This window comes from Plecotus auritus (genome assembly GCF_963455305.1).
Source record: "Plecotus auritus genome assembly, chromosome: 9".
NCBI classification, from domain to species: Eukaryota; Metazoa; Chordata; class Mammalia; order Chiroptera; family Vespertilionidae; genus Plecotus; species Plecotus auritus.
This window is the reverse complement of record NC_137783.1, coordinates 124,597,826-124,616,507: the sequence shown is the minus strand read 5'-3', so window position 1 is coordinate 124,616,507 and position 18,682 is coordinate 124,597,826. Positions and strand designations below refer to the sequence as shown.

The following is an 18,682-nucleotide window of genomic DNA, read 5'->3' as shown; positions in this document are numbered from 1 at the left end:
CTGGTCACAGGAAAGTAACAGAAAAGAGTCTCTTCAGCCTGCTTGGTTGTTAACTTCTTACCAGAGCTGCCTAGAGCAAGCCTGGTGGTTAGTTTGAGATTATACACTGCTTGCTTGAATTTAGGGTTACATTTGGCTTAGCTTCCACCCAATCATAAAACTTATTCTTACTTTGTAAGCTTTAAATGATGGCCTCCTCCCTGAATTACCTTAAGTACTCATTGCTTGATACAATCAAATAGGAAATAATAAAACTGAGAAGAAATGATTAAAAAATCAGAAATTGAATATTGGTGTTTTAGAAATTGGTTGTTGAACAGGCTCCACCCTTGCAGTAATGTAATTATTGAAAACAGTCTTTTAACTATAAGTGGCTTTTAATTAGATCACCATTCTCTTTACCACACTTGGCTTTAAATGAATTGGTTATTCGCAAAAGTCAAGTCTTTGTTCAGAGAAAGAAGATTTGCTATACATGTTTAAGAAAAAAATAGGTTAGTCCAGCCGGTGTGGTTCAGCAGTCGAGCATCAACCCAGGAACCAAGAGGTCATTGATTTGATTCCCAGGCGGGGCACATACCTGAGTTTCCCAATAGGGGGCATACAGGAGGCAGCCAATGATGATGTTTCTCTCTCATTTGAAGTTTCTCTCTGTCCCTCTCCCTTCTTTTCTCTAAAAATCAATAAAAACATATTTTAAAAAATAGTTCAAAAATTTTAAATTAATTTAATTAAATTGGAATAACTTATTTTGTTCCAAAAGATGGCATAGGGTTCTAGAAAAACAGGAATTTGGCATTGATAGTGTACATATATACTGTATATCTCTTTTTCGAGGGTAATAGAGACATATATTGGTGATCTGTTACTTTGTCTTTAAAACTTGTAATATGCTTGGCCTCCCAATTTTTTTAAAAAAATATATTTTATTGATTTTTTACAGAGAGGAAGGGAGAGGGATAGAGAGTTAGAAACATCGATGAGAGAGAAACATTGACCAGCTGCCTCCTGCACACCCCCTACCGAGGATATGCCTGCAACCAAGGTACATGCCCTTGACCGGAATCGAACCTGGGACCTCTCGGTCCACAGGCCGATGCTCTATCCATTGAGCCAAACCAGTCAGGGCCCAATTTGGTTTTAAGGTTCTTAAAAGCAGAGGTTGTATCTTGTTCTTGTTTGTCTCTCCTGTAGTGCTTAGTGAGCATAGGGCCTTGCACAGGGTAAGGTGCATGAGTAATGGTTGTTGAACCAATGTGTTCATGAATTAAATATTTACCGTTATGAGATGAAGGGAAAGGATATGTTTTATCTTTCAGAAATGGCAAGTGCCAATCCTACATATATGGAGATGGAAGAAGGAGATCTACCAACAAAATTAAAATTAGTGGATGATTCAGTCCCTTTTGACAGTCCTTTGTTGGTTGCTTATGCTACCCAGTAAGTTGTTGTATATGTTGTTTATATGAACTAAATAACATGCTTTTTTTTTTTTAATAAATCTTTATTCAGATTATTACAATTGTTTCTCCTTTTTCCCCCCATAGCTCCCCTCCACCTGGTTCCCACCCCACCTTCTGCCCTTACCTCCCCCCATTGTCCTCATCCATAGGTGTATGATTTTTGTCCAGTCTCTTCCTGAACCCCCCCATACCCCTTTCCCCCTGAAAATTATCAGTCCACTCCCTTTCTATGCCCCTGATTCTATTATATTCACCAGATTATTCTGTTCCTCAGGTTTTTAATTCACTTGATTTTTAGGTTCACTTGTTGATAGATATGTATTTGTTGTTCATAATTTTTATCTTTACTTTTTTCTTCTTCCTCTTCTTACAGAATACCTTTCAGCATTTCATATAATACTGGTTTGGTGGTGATGAACTCCTTTAGCTTTTTCTTATCTGTGAAGCTCTTTATCTGCCCTTCAATTCTGAATGATAGCTTTGCTGGGTAGAATAATCTTGGTTGTAGGTTCTTGCTATTCATCACTTTGAAAATTTCTTGCCACTCCCTTCTGGCCTACATAGTTTCTGTTGAGAAATCAGCTGACAATCGTATGGGTGCTCCCTTGTAGGTAATTAACTGTTTTTCTCTTGCTGCTTTTAATATTCTCTCTTTGTCTTTTGCTCTTGGCATTTTAATTATGATATGTCTTGGTGTGGTCCTCTTTGGATTCCTTTTGTTTGGGGTTCTGTGTGCTTCCTGGACTTGTAAGTCTATTTCTTTCACCAGGTGGGGGAAGTTTTCAGTCATTATTTCTTCAAATAGGTTTTCAGTATCTTGCTCTCTCTCTTCTGGCACCCCCATAATTCTTTTTTTTTTTTTTTAATATATTTTATTGATATTTTACAGAGAGGAAGGGAGAGAGATAGAGAGCTAGAAACATCGATGAGAGAGAAACATCGATCAGCTGCCTCCTGCACACCTCCCACTGGGGATGTGCCCGCAACCAAGGTACATGCCCTTGACCGGAATCGAACCCGGGACCCTTCAGTCCGCAGGCCGACACTCTATCCACTGAGCCAAACCGGTTTTGGCAACACCCCCATAATTCTGATGTTGGTACGCTTGAAGTTGTCCCAGAGGCTTTTTACACTATCTTCAACTTTTTGGATTTTTTTTTCTTTTTGCTTTTTTGGTTGAGTGTTTTTTGCTTCTTTGTATTTCAATTCTTTGACTTGATTCTTGTGTTCCTCTAGTCTGTTGTTGGGTCTCTGTATAATATTTTTTATTTCAGTCAGTGTATGTTTAATTTCTAGTTGGTCCTTTTTCATATCTTGGAGGGTCTCGTTATATTTATCGGCCTTTTCTAGGATATTCTTGAAAAGCCTTATAACCGTGGTTTTGAATTCTATATCCAGTCGTTTGTTTTCCTCCATTTCTTTCGTTTGTGATCTGTTTCTTTGTCGCCGCATTTTCATTGATTTCCTGAGTTGGTAGGGTAGCTTTGTGTGCTAGGTTTCCTATATGGCCCAGTGGGTCGGCCTCCCCAGTTAACCTGAGGTGGATACTCTTGGTGCACCCCTTTGTGGACTGTGTGTACAGCCTTGTTGTAGTTAAGTCTTAATTGTTGTTGGTATCACTGGGAGGAATTGACCTCCAGGCCAGTTGGCTGTAAGGATCAGCTGTGTCTACGCTGGGAGAAGTTTGGTGCTGGAGATAGCCTTAGAGGATCAGACTTGCCAAATTGCAAAAGCCTCTGTGCTCAGCTTGGATGGGGTGAAGTCTCAGGGCGGAGCAGACAGTCTTGGCTTCCCGTCAGCCTTGCTCTTGCGCGCGTGCGCCTCCAGACCTCTGCCTTCCGCGGCTCCCAAGTCTCCGCCCGAGAGTCCAGATTCCCCCTGCAAGAGCGTGGGTCCCCAGGTGCTCGCCTGGAACTGGGGTTCAGTGCAGTCAGAACTGGGGCTCAGTGAAGTCAGGAGCTTCCGACTTTCTTCCACTAGGGAAAGCCTGTGGCAACCTCCGCAGTCTTTGTGCACACTGGCGCGCGCGCCTCCAGACACCTGCCTGCTGGGGCTCCCCCGGGTCTCCCCCAGGTCTCTGAGTCTCCAGGTGCCTTTCTCTCTACCTGACAGTCCAGACTCCCCCTGTATGAGCCTGGGTCCACGGGGTATCGCCTGGAACTGGGGTTCAGTGCAGTTGGAACTGGGGTTCAGTGCAGTCGGGGGTTCCCTTCCCCCTCCCGCCAGGCTCTCAGCCGCCCTTCCTCTCTGGGCGCACAAAGACCCTTTGCCGTACCTCCAATTCTCTGTGAGCTTTTCTCTTTCCTTCTAGTTGTAGAATTCCCACTCAGCCAGCTTTCCTGTAGTTCTGGATGGTGTCTGTTCTGTCTTTTATTTCTTTTTTTTTTCTATTTGTCTTTTAGTTGTAGTTTTGAAATTGTTGTGCGAGGCAGCAGTTTAGGTGCTTACCTATGCCGCCATCTTGGTTTCTCTCCACATGCTTTTTTTTTTGTTGGTTTTAGCCTGTAAAGTTTTACTCAATTGCATGTTGGTCAGCTTCTTGTTAATATATTTATTTTTATTTTTAATAAGTACTTAGATAATGTAACCAACCTATATCATATCACTGGAGTTGGAGACTAATATGTTTTGTTTTTAAATGCAGATTGTATGAGAAGTTTGGGGAATCTGCCCTTCGATCCTTGATCAAGTTTTACCCATCAATTTTGCCGTCGGATGTCATGCAACTTTGTCGTCATCATCCTGCTCAGTTTTTGGCCTATTTAGACAGTCTGGTGAAATCGAGGCCTGAAGATCACCGGTAAGAAGGCGAGAATTATTTGCAGACTCTTTTTTCTTCGGATAAGGTATTATCTCTCTTGTATAAGCAGTTGTAGCATTTTTATTGTCAGCTGCCACAGAATTGAGGCCTCTACAATGGAAGAGGAGGATTTGGGCAGTTGAAATTAGACTGAGGTTTCATTTTCTATCTGCACACAGTCCCTGTTATTGAGACTGGCTATTCTTCCCACCCTGCACCACCACCCCTCTTCTTCCTTTGATTGATTCATATTTGGCATACTGACTTTTATTTCTCTTTTTATTTTTGGCTGTTTGGTGTTTTCCTTATTATCTTGAAGCTCAACTGTTCATTTAAAAGGCTATTAGGCTTTCACCAGCTTTTCTAGGCATTTTGTAGCCGAAGTTATTTTCAAGTTATTTTATTCACTATATTGATCCCTCAGTAATTTCACATCCCTACAATTTATATTTCCTTTCTCAGCATGAAAAGTGGTGACTTTTTTCCCTTCTCTTAGGCAATCTTTCCTTGAGTCCCTTCTACAACCAGAGTCTTTAAGATTGGATTGGCTGCTGTTAGCAGTGTCCCATGATGCTCCCCCAAGCACAAGCACTATGGATGATGAAGGAAATCCCAGGTATAGAAGTCCTCTTTTTAAGCTCTGATGTTCCTTTGGAATGGAGCTGGTTTATTCACATATAGCATTCTGGGCTTACTTCAAGAACAGCTCTGGAAGAGACTGAGCCAAGTTATGGTAGTAAAGAGATTGAGTGCACTTCCTAGTGGTTCTGAACATTTTTTAGTTGTAGATCCTATTAAGAACCTGATTTCTCTTAGAAAAATGCATGTCCATGCAAAATTTTGCACAGAAAACAAAACTGACCCTTTTAAGCTCTTTCAAGGACCCACATTAAGAACTCTTGATAACCAAACCTGTGTTTAGAAGTGTTACATGCACCTTTCACAGACACCAGAGAGGTGTTATCGGAAAGCCCCCTGAGTTGAAGGAAGAGGGCTGTCCCCACCTTGATTCTTGTTATGCTCATAAGAATGAATTCTAACGAGTGACTCCCAGATAATTGTGTTGTGTTAAAGTGAATTTATTAAGAAAGCAAGACATGCAAATTTATTAAAGGAACAAGGCAAGCAAATTTATCATTCTGCATAATGCATGGATGGGCTCTCTTGGCTAATCCCAGGAGTTAGTGGGGTGGAGATTGGGGCGGGGGGAAGGTTTGCCTTATATACTTTTTTGTCTATAGATTTTAAAACTGCTTTGCCAAATATCTTGGCTAATTTTCAAGGTCCCCTTTTTACTTTGTTTTGGCTTGCCCAGAATTTGTGAGAAGCACCTGGCAATTTTATCTTGCCAAGCGCCGAGACTGCTGGCTTTTCTGTTTAGGAAATGGGATGAGATAAGACTGCATTCTTCCTCTTTCCCCTTCCTCATTCCTCTATGCTGTCTTTGGAGAGACATTAACCATTTGCTCTCAAATGTCCTTAGCTGGGGAAGATAAGGGCTTGTTATTTACAAGCTAGCTGCAAGCTGTCCAAACTGCTTGGCCTTATTTTAATTTTCTTGTCTCAGTTTCCCTATTCCTTCTGCCCTGGAATTTTTGTAGTTTTTTGCTATCCTGTAACAGAAGGGAAAAAATTGTGCATATGTGTTTGTCTGTGTGTTTTTTCTCCCTAGAGATTTCTAGACATACCTGATTTAGGATTTAAAAAAAATAGAATTCATAAAAAATACACACTGATACTTACAATGTATCAGAAATGATTCTTGTATTTTCCTGCAGAGAAGCTTTAAAAGCCCCCAAATACCTATCCTATATGCCTAAACGAAAGGTATGGAAGGATAAACAGTGGCTATCTGAGTGGATGGAAGTATAAGCTTCTTGCTTTTGTTTTTGATTACCTAAAAATGTCTAATTTTAAATAATAAATAGGTATTTGTGATAGGAAAAATGTTTTTAATTTTTCAAAATCCAGGTAAAAATGTTTGAAAAATATAATAATGGAACAAATATAATTAAATTCTGCTCTTACCTATTAGATGACTAATAAGCATTTTGTAGAATTTATTTCCTATCTAATTTAGGGAGTTTTTCATTTCACAGGCCTCATTCACACTTGTTTCCTTGGGGTTACAGTCAGCTGATGCTTCATCTAATTAAACTACCTGCAGATTTTACAACCAAAGAGAAAATGACTGACATCTGCAGGTCTTGTGGGTAAGAGAATTTTCTTAGAAGCTGAAGTTAAGATTAGAATCATTTCAGTTAATAACTTTGTAGTAGTTAAGGGCCTGAATTGATATACTTTATCGCTTGTGAATACTCTTTGCTACAGGAAAGCATCTTAAGTAATAGTTAAGTACACAAACTTTTCCTTTTAATTTTTGTGCATATTTTTTCTTTGTGCGGAAGAGACTGGCCCTTGCTAATTCCTCTCTATTCCCTTCTGCTTAGTTGCTAACCCCAGGCATAGTATTTAATTAAGCTCTAGACTGTGATTTGAATTATAATTGCTATTGGGTTGTCCAAATTGGGAGGAATTAGAATGTTCTCAGGAGAATTGCTGGTGAAGGACTCAGGGAGGAGGTGAAACTTTGGAGGTAAGCCCTGAAGGCTGGATAGGATTTGTATTTAAAAGGAGCCAGGAGGAGGGCTGGTGAGGTTTAAGAAACAAGAATAAGGGCAGGAAAAACTGACATTACTTTTTATCCATACCACAAACTAGTCAGTTACTTATTGCCTAGCCATGTTATCATATGGCTCCATCTGGATTATAATCTTTTGAAGATAGGGACCTGTTTCTTCCGTTTCCCTTATAATGGCCAGTACTTGATACATGTTTATTTATTGATAATGAAGGATGAGACTTGCCAGGTGGTGGGTGATGAGATCATGGAGGACCTTGAAGTTGGTCAGAAGAATTTAGTCATCACTTGAGACCTTTTAGATTTTTGCGTATGACATAAAAATGGAGCTTTCTGGAAATAATTTTTGGTGTCATACATGAGAAAGGTTGGAGACAGGAAGGCCAGCTTAGAAGCTATTGCAGTAATTCATTCTTAACTAAATTGGTGATTAGTAAGGCAGCAAAAGGACCACATCCAAGGGACATTTAGAAGGAAAATGCAGTGGGATTTATAATCCTGGATATAGCAAATGAAGGGGGAGAAGAGTCAAGGAGAACTTTCACATTTGGAGAAAATATGCTAATTTGTTTTGAATCTTTACATTTATAAAGTACGTAAGTATATATACATAATAATTGGTGCTTGACCTCGAATGTCAATATTTACCACTAGCTTTTATTCTTTTTTCTTATACACTCCAGATCAGGGCTGTCTGACAGAACTTTGTGATAATGGAAATATTCTGCACTGTCCAATATGATAGCCATTAGCCACACGTGACCATTGAGTACTTGAAATATGGATTGGTCAGCTGAAGAACTGACTTTTAAATTTTATTTACTTTTACTTAATTTAAATTTAAACATTTATTTTTTATTGATTTTTTTTTACAGAGAGGAAGGGAGAGAGATAGAGAGTTAGAAATATCGATGAGAGAGAAACATCGATCAGCTGCCTCCTGCACACCCCTCACTGGGGATGTGCCGAAACCAAGGTACATGCCCTTGACCGGAATCGAACCTGAGACCTTTCAGTCTACAGCCGACGCTCCATCCACTGAGCCCAACTGGTTAGGGCTACTTAATTTAAATTTAAATAGCCACATGCACCTAGTATCTTTTGTAATGGACTGTGCAGCTCCAGATAAATTCACTACCTTTTATTTCTTTGTTTCAACTTTGGTTTCTTTAAAGTTTCTGGCCTGGATATCTTACTCTCTGTTTGGAGCTGGAGAGAAGAAGAGAGGCCTTTACCAACATAGTATATTTGAATGATATGAGCCTGATGGATGGGGACAGTGGTATGTAAATCCCATTTGGTTACTCTTGGTTGTAGTATTGTAGAAGTCACTTCAGACCTTCAATAAAGAAATTTGGTGGACATTTCAGTGATCATGTATATAATTCTAGCTAGCTGTCAAATTTGTAGTTTGTTTTTTTAAATTCTGTATTACTTGCTAATTATAAAATCATAGTTAGGAATAAACTACAGACAACTTTTCTATTTAAAGAGTTCCTGCTATGTGTTAGGCACTGTATTAGGTGCTTTTCCAATTAATGTTTAAATAACAAACCTTTGGTAGTTACTGTTATTTTTATTCTACAGAAGTTATGACTAAAGCACAGAGAAAGGACAATTAAGTTTCCCAGAATCATACAACTGGTGGAGCTGGTGTTCAGACCCCTGTTTGACGATCTCTCATTTCTCTGCATTGTGTTGATTTTTTACATAGCCAAACATTAGAGATCATTAAGATGAACTTAAAGTGGAGTAGCAGTCAGATTTCCCTAAGCTTTCACAAGTATTTAGATACTCTTTAAAAAAATTAATTTTTATCCAAAACAGATAAACTGGCAATCAGAAGGCCAGGACTTTGACACATGATATCTGAAGTCTGAGGGTCCATGCTGCACTCAGACTTGGTCTGTTTTATGGTGTTGCCTTATTCATCTAAGTGCAGACATGCCAACAGCAGGACATCGGTGATGGTCCTTCAGTGTGATCTGCAGTCTTTTGCAGCCCTGCTGGTGTAGGAAAGGGAATGTGAGACCAGAACAAGGAAGCCAGTTGACTGACAAGGGTTAGCTTCAGATGTCACAGCTATAGCAAAAAGTACTGAGATCATCTTTGTTTCAGAAGTGAGAACGGGGGCCAGGTGGTTCTGAAGGACTAGAACTATAGACATGCATACATTTCTGAACAATAACCAGGAGAGTTAAAATATAAATGGCTTATATTTTTAAAGTTACATAATGTTTATTATATAAAAAAAAACCAAATTTAGGAAGCATAAAGAAAATGTCTTTCCCTTTCAGATAGAAGTACTCTTAGTATTTTGTTAATATAATAATGGTAGCTATTTTTGCCCCTGGTGTATTAAATGGGGTCTTTTCTTGATACTTTTCTCTCCTCCTAAGTCATGTTAATCACTCCAAGTTGTGTTGATTCTACTGCCAAATTCTGTCCCTACTTTCTTTTGGTCCACTAGCATCACTCTGGTCCTACTAGTAGCTACTTGCTTAGACTACTGCAGTAACCTCATTATTGGTTATCTGGTTTCCATTCTTGTTCATTCTTAATCCATTTTACTTAGGCAGCCAGAATGATTCCTTTAAACCAAAATTGGATTATGTGGCACCCTCCTTGAAACCCCTTACATTGAACTAAGAATAAAATTCACATTTTTAAAAAAATTATTATTTTTAAAAAAAATATGCTTTTATTTGTGTAGGAGATAGAGGAAGGGAGAAGGCTAGAGAGACAGAAACTTTGATGAGAGAGAAACATTGATCGGCTGTCTCTGCACACTCCACACCGGGGATTGAGCCAGCAACCTGGGCATGTGCCCTGACCAGGAATCTAACCGGTTACCTCTTGGTTCATGGGTCAGTGTTCAACCACTGAGCCACACCGGCAGGGCAAAATCCACATTCTTAAGCTAGACTCTTTTTAAAAAAAAGTATATATAAAAAAAGTATATATATATTTTTTATTGATTTCAGAGAGGAAGGGAGAGGGAGAGAGAGATAGAAACATCAATAACGAGAGAGAATCATTGATCGGCTGCCTCCTGCTTGCCCCCTACTGGGGATCAAGTTTGCAACCTGGGCATGTGCCCTTGACCAGGTATCGAACCTGGGACCCTTCAGTCCACAGGCTGATGCTCTATCCACTGAGTCAAACTGGGTAGGGCTAAGCTAGACTCTTAAGGCCAGGCTCTATCATCTTGTTCTCACTACTCACTATTGCCTTTGTGCGCTATAGGCCTTTTTTGAAGTTCATTGAATTCAAGTTCTTTTCTGTGTCAGGACATCCTCAATGTTTCCTTTGTCAGAAATATAGGCTTCTTTACTCTCCATTCCTGACACTTTCCACCTCAAGTCTGCATATTTGGGTCACATGCACATGCTATATACCTAAACTTGTCTCACTTTTCAGTTCTCTGCTTAAATGTCACTTCCCTATAAAGCTCCTCTCAGATTCTCCAGAAAAACCTACCATTCTCTCTAATGGTGCCTTGATCCTTTCTCTTATAGCACTTATCTATAATAATAAAAGCATAATATGCAAATTAGACCGGACAGCCAAACGACCTTCCGGACGTCATTCCAGATGTCCTTCTGGATGAAGCCGCTGCAGCGGGGGCCGAGGTAGAGGCAGTTAGGGGCGATCAGGCAGGCAGGCAAGCAGTTAGGGGTGATTAGGCAGTCAGGCGAGCAGGGGCAATCAGGCAGGCAGGCAGAGTGGTTAGGGGCAATCAGGCAGGCAGGCAGGCAAGCGGTTAGGAGCCAGTGGTCCCAGATTGAGAGAGGGTGCAGGCCAGGCTGAGAGACACCCTCCACCCCCGTGCACGAATTTCGTGCATTGGGCCTCTAGTAAGTATATAAGGATAGTGCATTTATGTGTTTGTCTAAGATCTGTCTCCTTTGCTGTAAGTCCCAGAAGAGTTCTTCATTGCACATTCAGTGCCCAGCATAGAATATGCCCTGGGTAATTAATGAGTCAATGAAAGAATATTGAAGTTAATTTGTGGCTTTTCCCTGTCATGAACTATTCAGCAGATGTTCAGAAAGCACCTTTGTGTTAGGGTGATGAGATTTGTTCTCTAATATTTGTATGTTTTGCAACTAAATGTTTTCATAACTGTTTTGACTGTCTCCTATGTGCAGGCAGAGTACAAAGAGCAGTCAGAGCCACTATTTCTATGTTTTTGTGTTTGTGTAGGTTGGATCCCAGAAACCATGGAGGAGTGGAAACTTCTCCTGCATCTTGTTCAGAACAAAAACACAAAGCCAGCCCCCCAGAATTCACCAAATGGGAGCTTCAGTGATGGGCCTTCCCCTGTTAACCTGGAGAATGTAGCACTGTTGTTAGCTAAGGCCATGGGTCCAGATCGGGCCTGGTCACTGCTACAGGAATGTGGTTTGACACTTGAGCTGTCAGAGAGGTTTACCAGAACCTGCGATATCCTAAGGATTGCCGAGAAAAGACAGAGGTAATAATACCTGTCTGTCATGCCCTCTCCATAAGTGCTTGGGGAATGTGGAAACCCCAGATTTTCAGAGGGGGATGGGACTAGAGAGATCATCTAGTCCCAACCCCTAACAACAGATGAGGGGACTGAGACTCACCTGTTGATTAAGGTGATTAAGGGAAGAGGCTAAAGTAATATTTTGTTCACAATCATGACCAAGACAGTTTGGATTAATGTGAATGAATATAAAAATCTGATGTGTACTCAGTTCTTTAAGAATATTATTGGTATCAAATGCCTAATTGTCTTAGGTTTTTTGTTTTTGTTTGTTTTTTTAGTTGTGGCCAAGTACAGATAACATAAAATTAACCATCTTAACCATTTTTTAGTGTTTGGTTCAGTAGTGTTATGTGTATCCTTATCATTGTGCAGCTCAAGTCCAGAGCTTTTTCATCTTGCAAAACTCTCTACCCATTAAACAATAACTTCTCATTTTCCCCTCCACCCAGCCCCTGGCAACTGCCATTCTACTTTCTATCTCTATGATTGTGACTATTCTAAATACCTCATTTAAATGGAATTATACAGTATTTGTCTTTTTGTAACTGGCTTATTTCAGTTAGTGCAATGTCCTCAAGGTTCATCTATATTGTAGCAAGTGTCAGAATTCCCTTCCTTTTTTTAAGGCCAAATACTATTCTATAATATGTGTATACCACATTTTGTTTATCCATTCATTTGTTAATGGACACTTGGGTTGCTTCTACCTCTTGTCTATTGTGAGTAATGCTGCTATAAACATGCTTGTATAAAATGTCTCTTTGAGACTTTCCTTTCAATTTTTTGGAGTATGCCCAGAAGTGGAATTGCTGGATCATATGGTAATTTTATTTTTAATTTTTTGAGGAACTGTTATAACTTTTTTCCATAGAGGCTCACCATTTTACATTCTTGTCCACAGTGCACAAAGGTTCCAATTTCCATACATTCTTTTCATTACTAGTTATTTTCTGTGTTTGTGTGTGTGTGTTTAATAATAGTTGTCTTATGGTGGTATCTTATTGTGGTTCTTATATGCATTTCTCTAATAATTAGTGATGTTCAGCATCTTTTTAATATGCTTGTTGCCATTTGTATGTCATCTTGGAGAAGTACCTATTCAAGTGTTTTTGCCCATTTTCAGTTGCACTATTTTTTGTTGTGGTATGAGTTTGTATACATTTTCTATATTAATCTCTATAGATACATGATTTGCAAATGTATTCTCCTGTTCTGTAGGACAGGATGCCTTTTCATAGGATGCCTTTTCACTGTGTTGATTGTGTCTTTTGATGCATAGAGTCAGAAAGCTTTTGAATCCTCTAATTATTTGTGGTTTTTAAAGTTTCTTTGTAAAGAATGAACAATGAGAACTAAATTACTTGTTTCTTTTCTTTGTGATTTCAGAGCCTTGATACAAAGCATGCTTGAAAAATGTGATCGGTTTCTCTGGTCTCAGCAGGCCTAGTGGAAGAAGATTCAACAGGATGTCATAACATTTTAAGGAAAATGGAATCATGCTGCTGAATCTTCCGAATGCGTTTGTTATTGAAGGAAAGGCACCACTTGAAAACGCTGCTGCCTTATTGGGAGTACTTTGGCCAGTGTCTATAACCTCTGTATTTATGGCTTCTCTGTGACCTCAGTGATTCTCAACTAAAGTTGAATCTTGAAAGGAATTGGTCCTTGTTTGCTGATATGAAGAGTTCTGTAATCAGAATGTGAATGTTCACAGCTATGCAGTCCTTACTAGTATTCTGAACAACAGTGTTATTTATTTCTTGCTTGTGGATTGGGGGAGCAAAAGTTTCTCATTCTGATCACACGAAGGCAGATCATATAATTGACAGGAGTTGAATTCTTTTTTATTCTTGTCTAGGGTAGTTGAGAAATTACTGAAATACGACCTGGTGTAATTGGAATTAATACAAAAAAGAAGTGAAACACTGAAGACTCAAATTAGATATTTAAGTGAAATGGCCCATATTTAATTTGAACTAATTTAAAATACGTTTTTTCTAGTATTTGACATTTTATAATCTGACTTTGACCTTTTATACAACTGACTAATTCATTACTGATAATGTTTTAACTTGAATTTTTCCTAAACAGAGTAGGTCAAAGAAATCATGCACTTTTAGAAATTATTTTTTTAAAGTCACAATAAAGAAAGGCTAAGAACTAATGAAGACTGAAGCAAGTGCTTATATTATTTAAGACAAGTACTAGATTGCGATTTGTCAGGCTTCTATAGATATAGCATGTTATATTAATAATAAATGTAAAATCTGATTAAAGTTTTCATTTGAATAGAATATAGACATGAAGTTTATTGTGAGCAATTTGCAGGAAGGTATGGGTTAGATTCAGTGTGGAGTAAGCAAAGTGTTGGGTACTCGAACGATTCGCCTTTTTTTTTTTTTTTTTTTTTTCATTTATAACACAGCCAGAGATCTATAGACAACATTACTGTCATACCTTTACATGACATTTAGGTATGATGTAACCTGATGGGTTAAAGAGATTGTCAGAGAAAAAGTTCACAAAGCTTCTTAGAATTTTGAGAAACCTTACGATTCTGGTCAACAGTGTGTGGTGGCAGTAAGGGTGTGGGGCGGTAATGGTGGTGGGGTGTGTGTCTGTGTGGTATTTCCTCATACTAAGTTCTCCACCAGCTTGGGTGTCCGACAATTCAAATAAATTCTTACACTATCTGCATGGAGATAGTATCAGATTCTGTTGGCTAAGGGATGTTAAATAAAAACCTTTGTAGCCCCCCTGACCGGTTTGGCTCAGTGGATAGAGCGTGGGCCTGCGAACTGAAAGGTCCCGGGTTCGATTCTGGTCAGGGGCATGTACCTTGGTTGCGGACACATCCCCAATAGGAGGTGTGCAGGAGGCAGCTGATGGATGTTTCTCTCTCATCAATGTTTCTAACTCTCTATTCCTCTCCCTTCCTCTCTGTAAAAAATCAATAAAATATTAAAAAATAAAATAAAATAAAAACCTTCATAGCCAAGAGCTTTTGTGAAAGAAAGGGCTTGTTGAGCCCTGTGCTAGTCAGAAAAAGGACCAAGTCCTGGGACATATAGTTGAAACCACCAGCAGCAGGGCAGGATGTAGAAGATGAATATTTGTCCGCAGTCTTGGAGCTGATGCGGCTTTTTTTTTTTTTTTTCCCCAATCCCCCCAGAAGTGGGAGGATATATATATATATTTTTAAAGAGAGTGGAAGGGTGGAAGGGAGGGGACTGGGGGAGAGAGAAACATCGACCTGAGAGAGACACATCAATTGGTTGCCTTCTGCTCTCACCCTGACCAGGGCAAGGATTGAACCTGCATCCGAGGTATGTGCGTTTGACTGGGAATGGAACCTGAGACCCTTTGGTCTGAAGGCCAGTGCTCTAACCACTTAGCAAACCAGGCCTGATGGAGCTTTCTAAAAATGGTTTGGGGAAGGAAGATGAAAGTTGTTTTGAAAGAATTTATATTGGCTATAAAAAATAGAGTTGGGAAAAAGTGAAGTGGGGGAAGTTCTAGGATAGGTGCATAGTCCTTAAGGAAGAATTGTTTACTATTTCTGGGTTGGCTGTGGACAAAAGTCCAGAAAGTTTGTCCATGGGTAAAGGAGGATGCAGTGGTGTCTGGAAATCTATTATTTTTAGACTAGGGGCCCAGCGCGCGAAATCGCGTGAGACCTCAGCGTCCGCAGCACCGGTGCGGGGGTGGGACTCAGAGTCCTGCTGCCCCTGTGGGAGGTGGGACCCAGAAACCCGCCCGCTGCCCCGGTGGGACCCAGGAACCCACCTGCACCTCTGGTCAAGTCCTCCAGAGTCAAGTCCCTGCCCACGGGTGCACCTGCCGCACACGCAGCCTCCTGCTGACCGGTCATTATGGCATGATGGCGTGATGATCACAGGCTTTTTATATAATAGACTAAAGGCCCGGTGCCCAAAATTCGTGCACAGAGGAGGGGTTGTCCCTCAGCCCAGCCTGGGACCCTCTCCAATCTGGGACCCCTCGAGGGATGTCCGGCTGCCCGTTTAGGCCCGATCCCGGACATCCCTCTCACAATCCAGGACTGCTAGCTCTTAACTGCTCGCCTGCCTGCCTTCCTGATTGCCCCTAACTTCTTCTGCCTGCCAGCCTGATCACCCCCTAACCACTTCCCTGCCAGCCTGATTGATGCCTAACTGCTCCCCTGCCAGCCTGTTTGCCCCTAACTGCCCTCCCCTGCAGGCCTGGTCCCCCCCAACTGCTTTCGCCTGCAGGCCTGGGTCCCTCCCAACTGCCTTTCCCTGCAGGCCTGGTCTCCCCCAACTTCCCTCCTCTGCTGGCTTGGTCACCCCTAACTGCCCTCCCCTGCAGGCTTGATCGCCCACAACTGCCCTCCCTTGCAGGCCTGGTCCCTCTCAACTGCCCTCCCTTGCTGGCCATCTTGTGGTGGCCATCTTGTGTCCACATGGGGGCAGGATCTTTGACCACATGGGGGCAGCCATCTTGTGTGTTGGAGTGATGGTCAGTTTGCATATTACTCTTTTATTAGGTAGGATAGAGGCCTGGTGCACGGGTGGTGGCCAGCTGGTTTGCCCTGAAGGGTGTCCCGGATCAGGGTGGGGGTTCCCTTGGGGCGTGGGGCGGCCTGGGTGAGGGGCCTGTGGTGGTTTGCAGGCCGGCCACGCCCCCTGGCGACCCAAGCGGAGGCCCTGGTATCTGGGGTTTATTTATCTTCTACAATTGAAACTTTGTAGGCTGGAGCGGGGCCAAGCCTTCTGCTTCCTCAGTGGCGGCAGCCATTTTTTTGGGAATTTATGTATCTTCTATAATTGAAACTTTGTAGCCTTAAGTGGAGGCCTGGGCCGGCCAGGGTGTGCGGAAAGCTTGGCTTCCTCCATTGCCGGGGGCAACCCTAGCCTCCTGCTCTTTCCAGCTCCGTGGCTGCCGCCATTTCTGTTTGGGTTTATGTATCTTCTATCATTGAAACTTTGTAGCCTTGAGTGGAAGCCTAGGCCGGCAAGGGCAGGCGGAAAGCTTGGCTTCCTCCATTGCCGGGGAAACCCAACCCTCCCTCCTCTCCGTGGCCGTAGCCAACTTGGTTGGGTTTATTTGCATATTCGCTCCTGATTGGCTGGTGGGCGTGGCTGGTGGGCGTGGCTGGTGGGTGTAGCAGAGTGATGGTTAATTTGCATATTACTCTTATTTATATAGGATAGCTGCTAGAAAGTTGATGCAAAGTTTCAATATACATTCAGGAATGTGAATAATAGTCTTTGGTAAGTCTCCAATTATAGCTGTTAACTGAATAACTCCAGTTGTCTCTTTCTCCCCCTCTCTGGCCAGCTGTAATTTAATTTAGGTATTTCAGAATTTTTCTCTTGTCAGAGCTCAGTTTCCCAAGACTGCCCTCCACTTCGGACACCAGTTGCAAGTCCAGGTTGTTTACTGTGCTGCTGACTGACTGGCTACAAGTTAGAGGTTCCCACAATTCCCTCCTTCTGTTTGATTAATTTGCTACAGTGGCTCATAGAGCTCAGAGAAACATTTTACTTACCAGTACTAGATCACCAGTTTATTATGAAAGGATTTAACTGAGTAACAGATGGAGTTGTTGCATAGTACAAGGTGTAAGAAAAGGACAAGGAGCTTCTGTGCCCTCTCTGAGCTCCTCTCCCTGAATCTCCACATGTTCACCAAACCAGAAGCTTTGGAACCCAGTCTTTTTGAGTTTTTATGAGACTGAATTGCATAGGCACAATTGATTAAATCATTGGTCATTGGCGATTGGATTCTGTCTCTAGCCCCTCCTCCCTCCCTGAAGGTGGGGTGTGTGTGGGGGGTGAGGCTGAAAGTTACAACATTAGGTGCAGTCTTGAGTCACCTCATTAACACAAAAACGACCTCTCCCTCACTCATCACTTAGGAAATTTCTAGGGTTTTAGGACCTCAGTTTCAGAAACTGGAACCAAGACCAAATATATGCACATTTCTTCTTATAAATCACAATATCACACCCCACTAGCATCAGCTGGATTTGGGCTGTTTGGATTATATTGAATGTGAGTCTACTAAGGTAAAGAGTCAGAGATTGCCCTTCACTGTCAGCTTTTGTCACTACAACATGACTGTCCAAAAGACAACCCAGAGGAAATCTCGGAAGAAGGAGATAGCCTGACCTGGCACAATTGTGCAGTAATTTCCCAACATATATTTCTAGAGCATATTACAGCAATCCTCATTTACCAGAAGGGAACAGAGGGAAATTTCTAGCATTAAAAAACAACAACAACAACAACAAAAAGACACAATTCATTTTCCAAGGCCAACTTAAAAAAAAAAAATCCCTTTAGTTGAATATTTAAATTTTGAACAGTCATTCTGGATATTAGGCAATGTTTTCAAATGCAACTTGTATCTCTGACTTGCTAAAAATGCTACACAGGCTGTAATTCATGGTTGCCTCACTTTTACTTTTGTTTATACACTGGACTGCAGTTTAGCAGGGCTGCAGGATAGCATGGTGGTGAGAGTCTGGGTTCTGAGACTCTGGCTTTGAATGTCTGCTCTTTTTCTATCAAACCTTTGGGAAGTTATTTATGTTCCTCTAAGTTTCAGTTTCCTCATCTATAAAATGGGGGTAATATTAGCACCCACTAAGGGTACTTTGAGGAATACATGAAGTAATGAATATGAAGCACATAGCATAGTACCAGGCACATAGAAAGTTAAGGTCAGACATACCTAGTAGTGACCATTAAAAGAGTAAACTGGACTGCATAGTGCCTGTGACATGCTGTATGGGTGAAAGGTTTAGAATGTCATCATTTCACTCAGTAGTGATCAGACCCATGTAAATTATTTTACACAATTCAGAGAAAGTGGGAAGACCAAAATTGAAGTTCATAACTATCTTGCACATATTAAATTTGTCACTGCCCTGGCCACAGCTCAAAACCTTTAGTCATCCTTGCTACTTCCCCCTTCTCAACCCTCCCTGCTGTTAAAGAGAAGACCAAAGCCCAGGTCACAGAGACTGAGCAAACATCATGCCACTCCCAGGCCCAGCAGAGCTGCAGAGTGGTAGCTGAGAGTGACACTAATGCTGGATTTTTTTTTTTTTTTTTATCACATCTCTTAATTAAGCTGCGAGTCTGATCAAAAGGGGGAACTGTTAAAGAGAAAGTGGCAGGCTCAACATGGCGACACTCCTAAAAACACATGCTGCCAAATCTAGATTTTAATACTTGATCCAATTGTACTTTCAGCCTCTCCAGGAAACATAATCT

General features: G+C 41.2%; 1 protein-coding gene across 4 annotated transcripts in view; it reads left to right on the top strand.

The window, feature by feature from the left end:
- Positions 1-14,364, top strand: part of HPS5 (HPS5 biogenesis of lysosomal organelles complex 2 subunit 2) — a 49,668-nt gene extending 35,304 nt beyond the window's left edge. For 3 of the 4 annotated variants that reach the window (XM_080687187.1, XM_080687185.1, XM_080687186.1), the window contains 7 exons: positions 1,320-1,440; positions 4,108-4,263; positions 4,760-4,879; positions 6,363-6,476; positions 8,080-8,186; positions 11,111-11,381; positions 12,807-14,364. In XM_080687187.1, coding sequence (XP_080543313.1) covers positions 1,320-1,440; positions 4,108-4,263; positions 4,760-4,879; positions 6,363-6,476; positions 8,080-8,186; positions 11,111-11,381; positions 12,807-12,867 — 950 coding nt within the window. In that variant the 3' untranslated portion in view covers positions 12,868-14,364. The remainder of the gene's footprint in view (positions 1-1,319; positions 1,441-4,107; positions 4,264-4,759; positions 4,880-6,362; positions 6,477-8,079; positions 8,187-11,110; positions 11,382-12,806) is intronic. The other variant, XM_080687188.1, reaches the window with a different exon arrangement.
- The last annotated feature ends 4,318 nt before the right edge of the window (positions 14,365-18,682 follow it).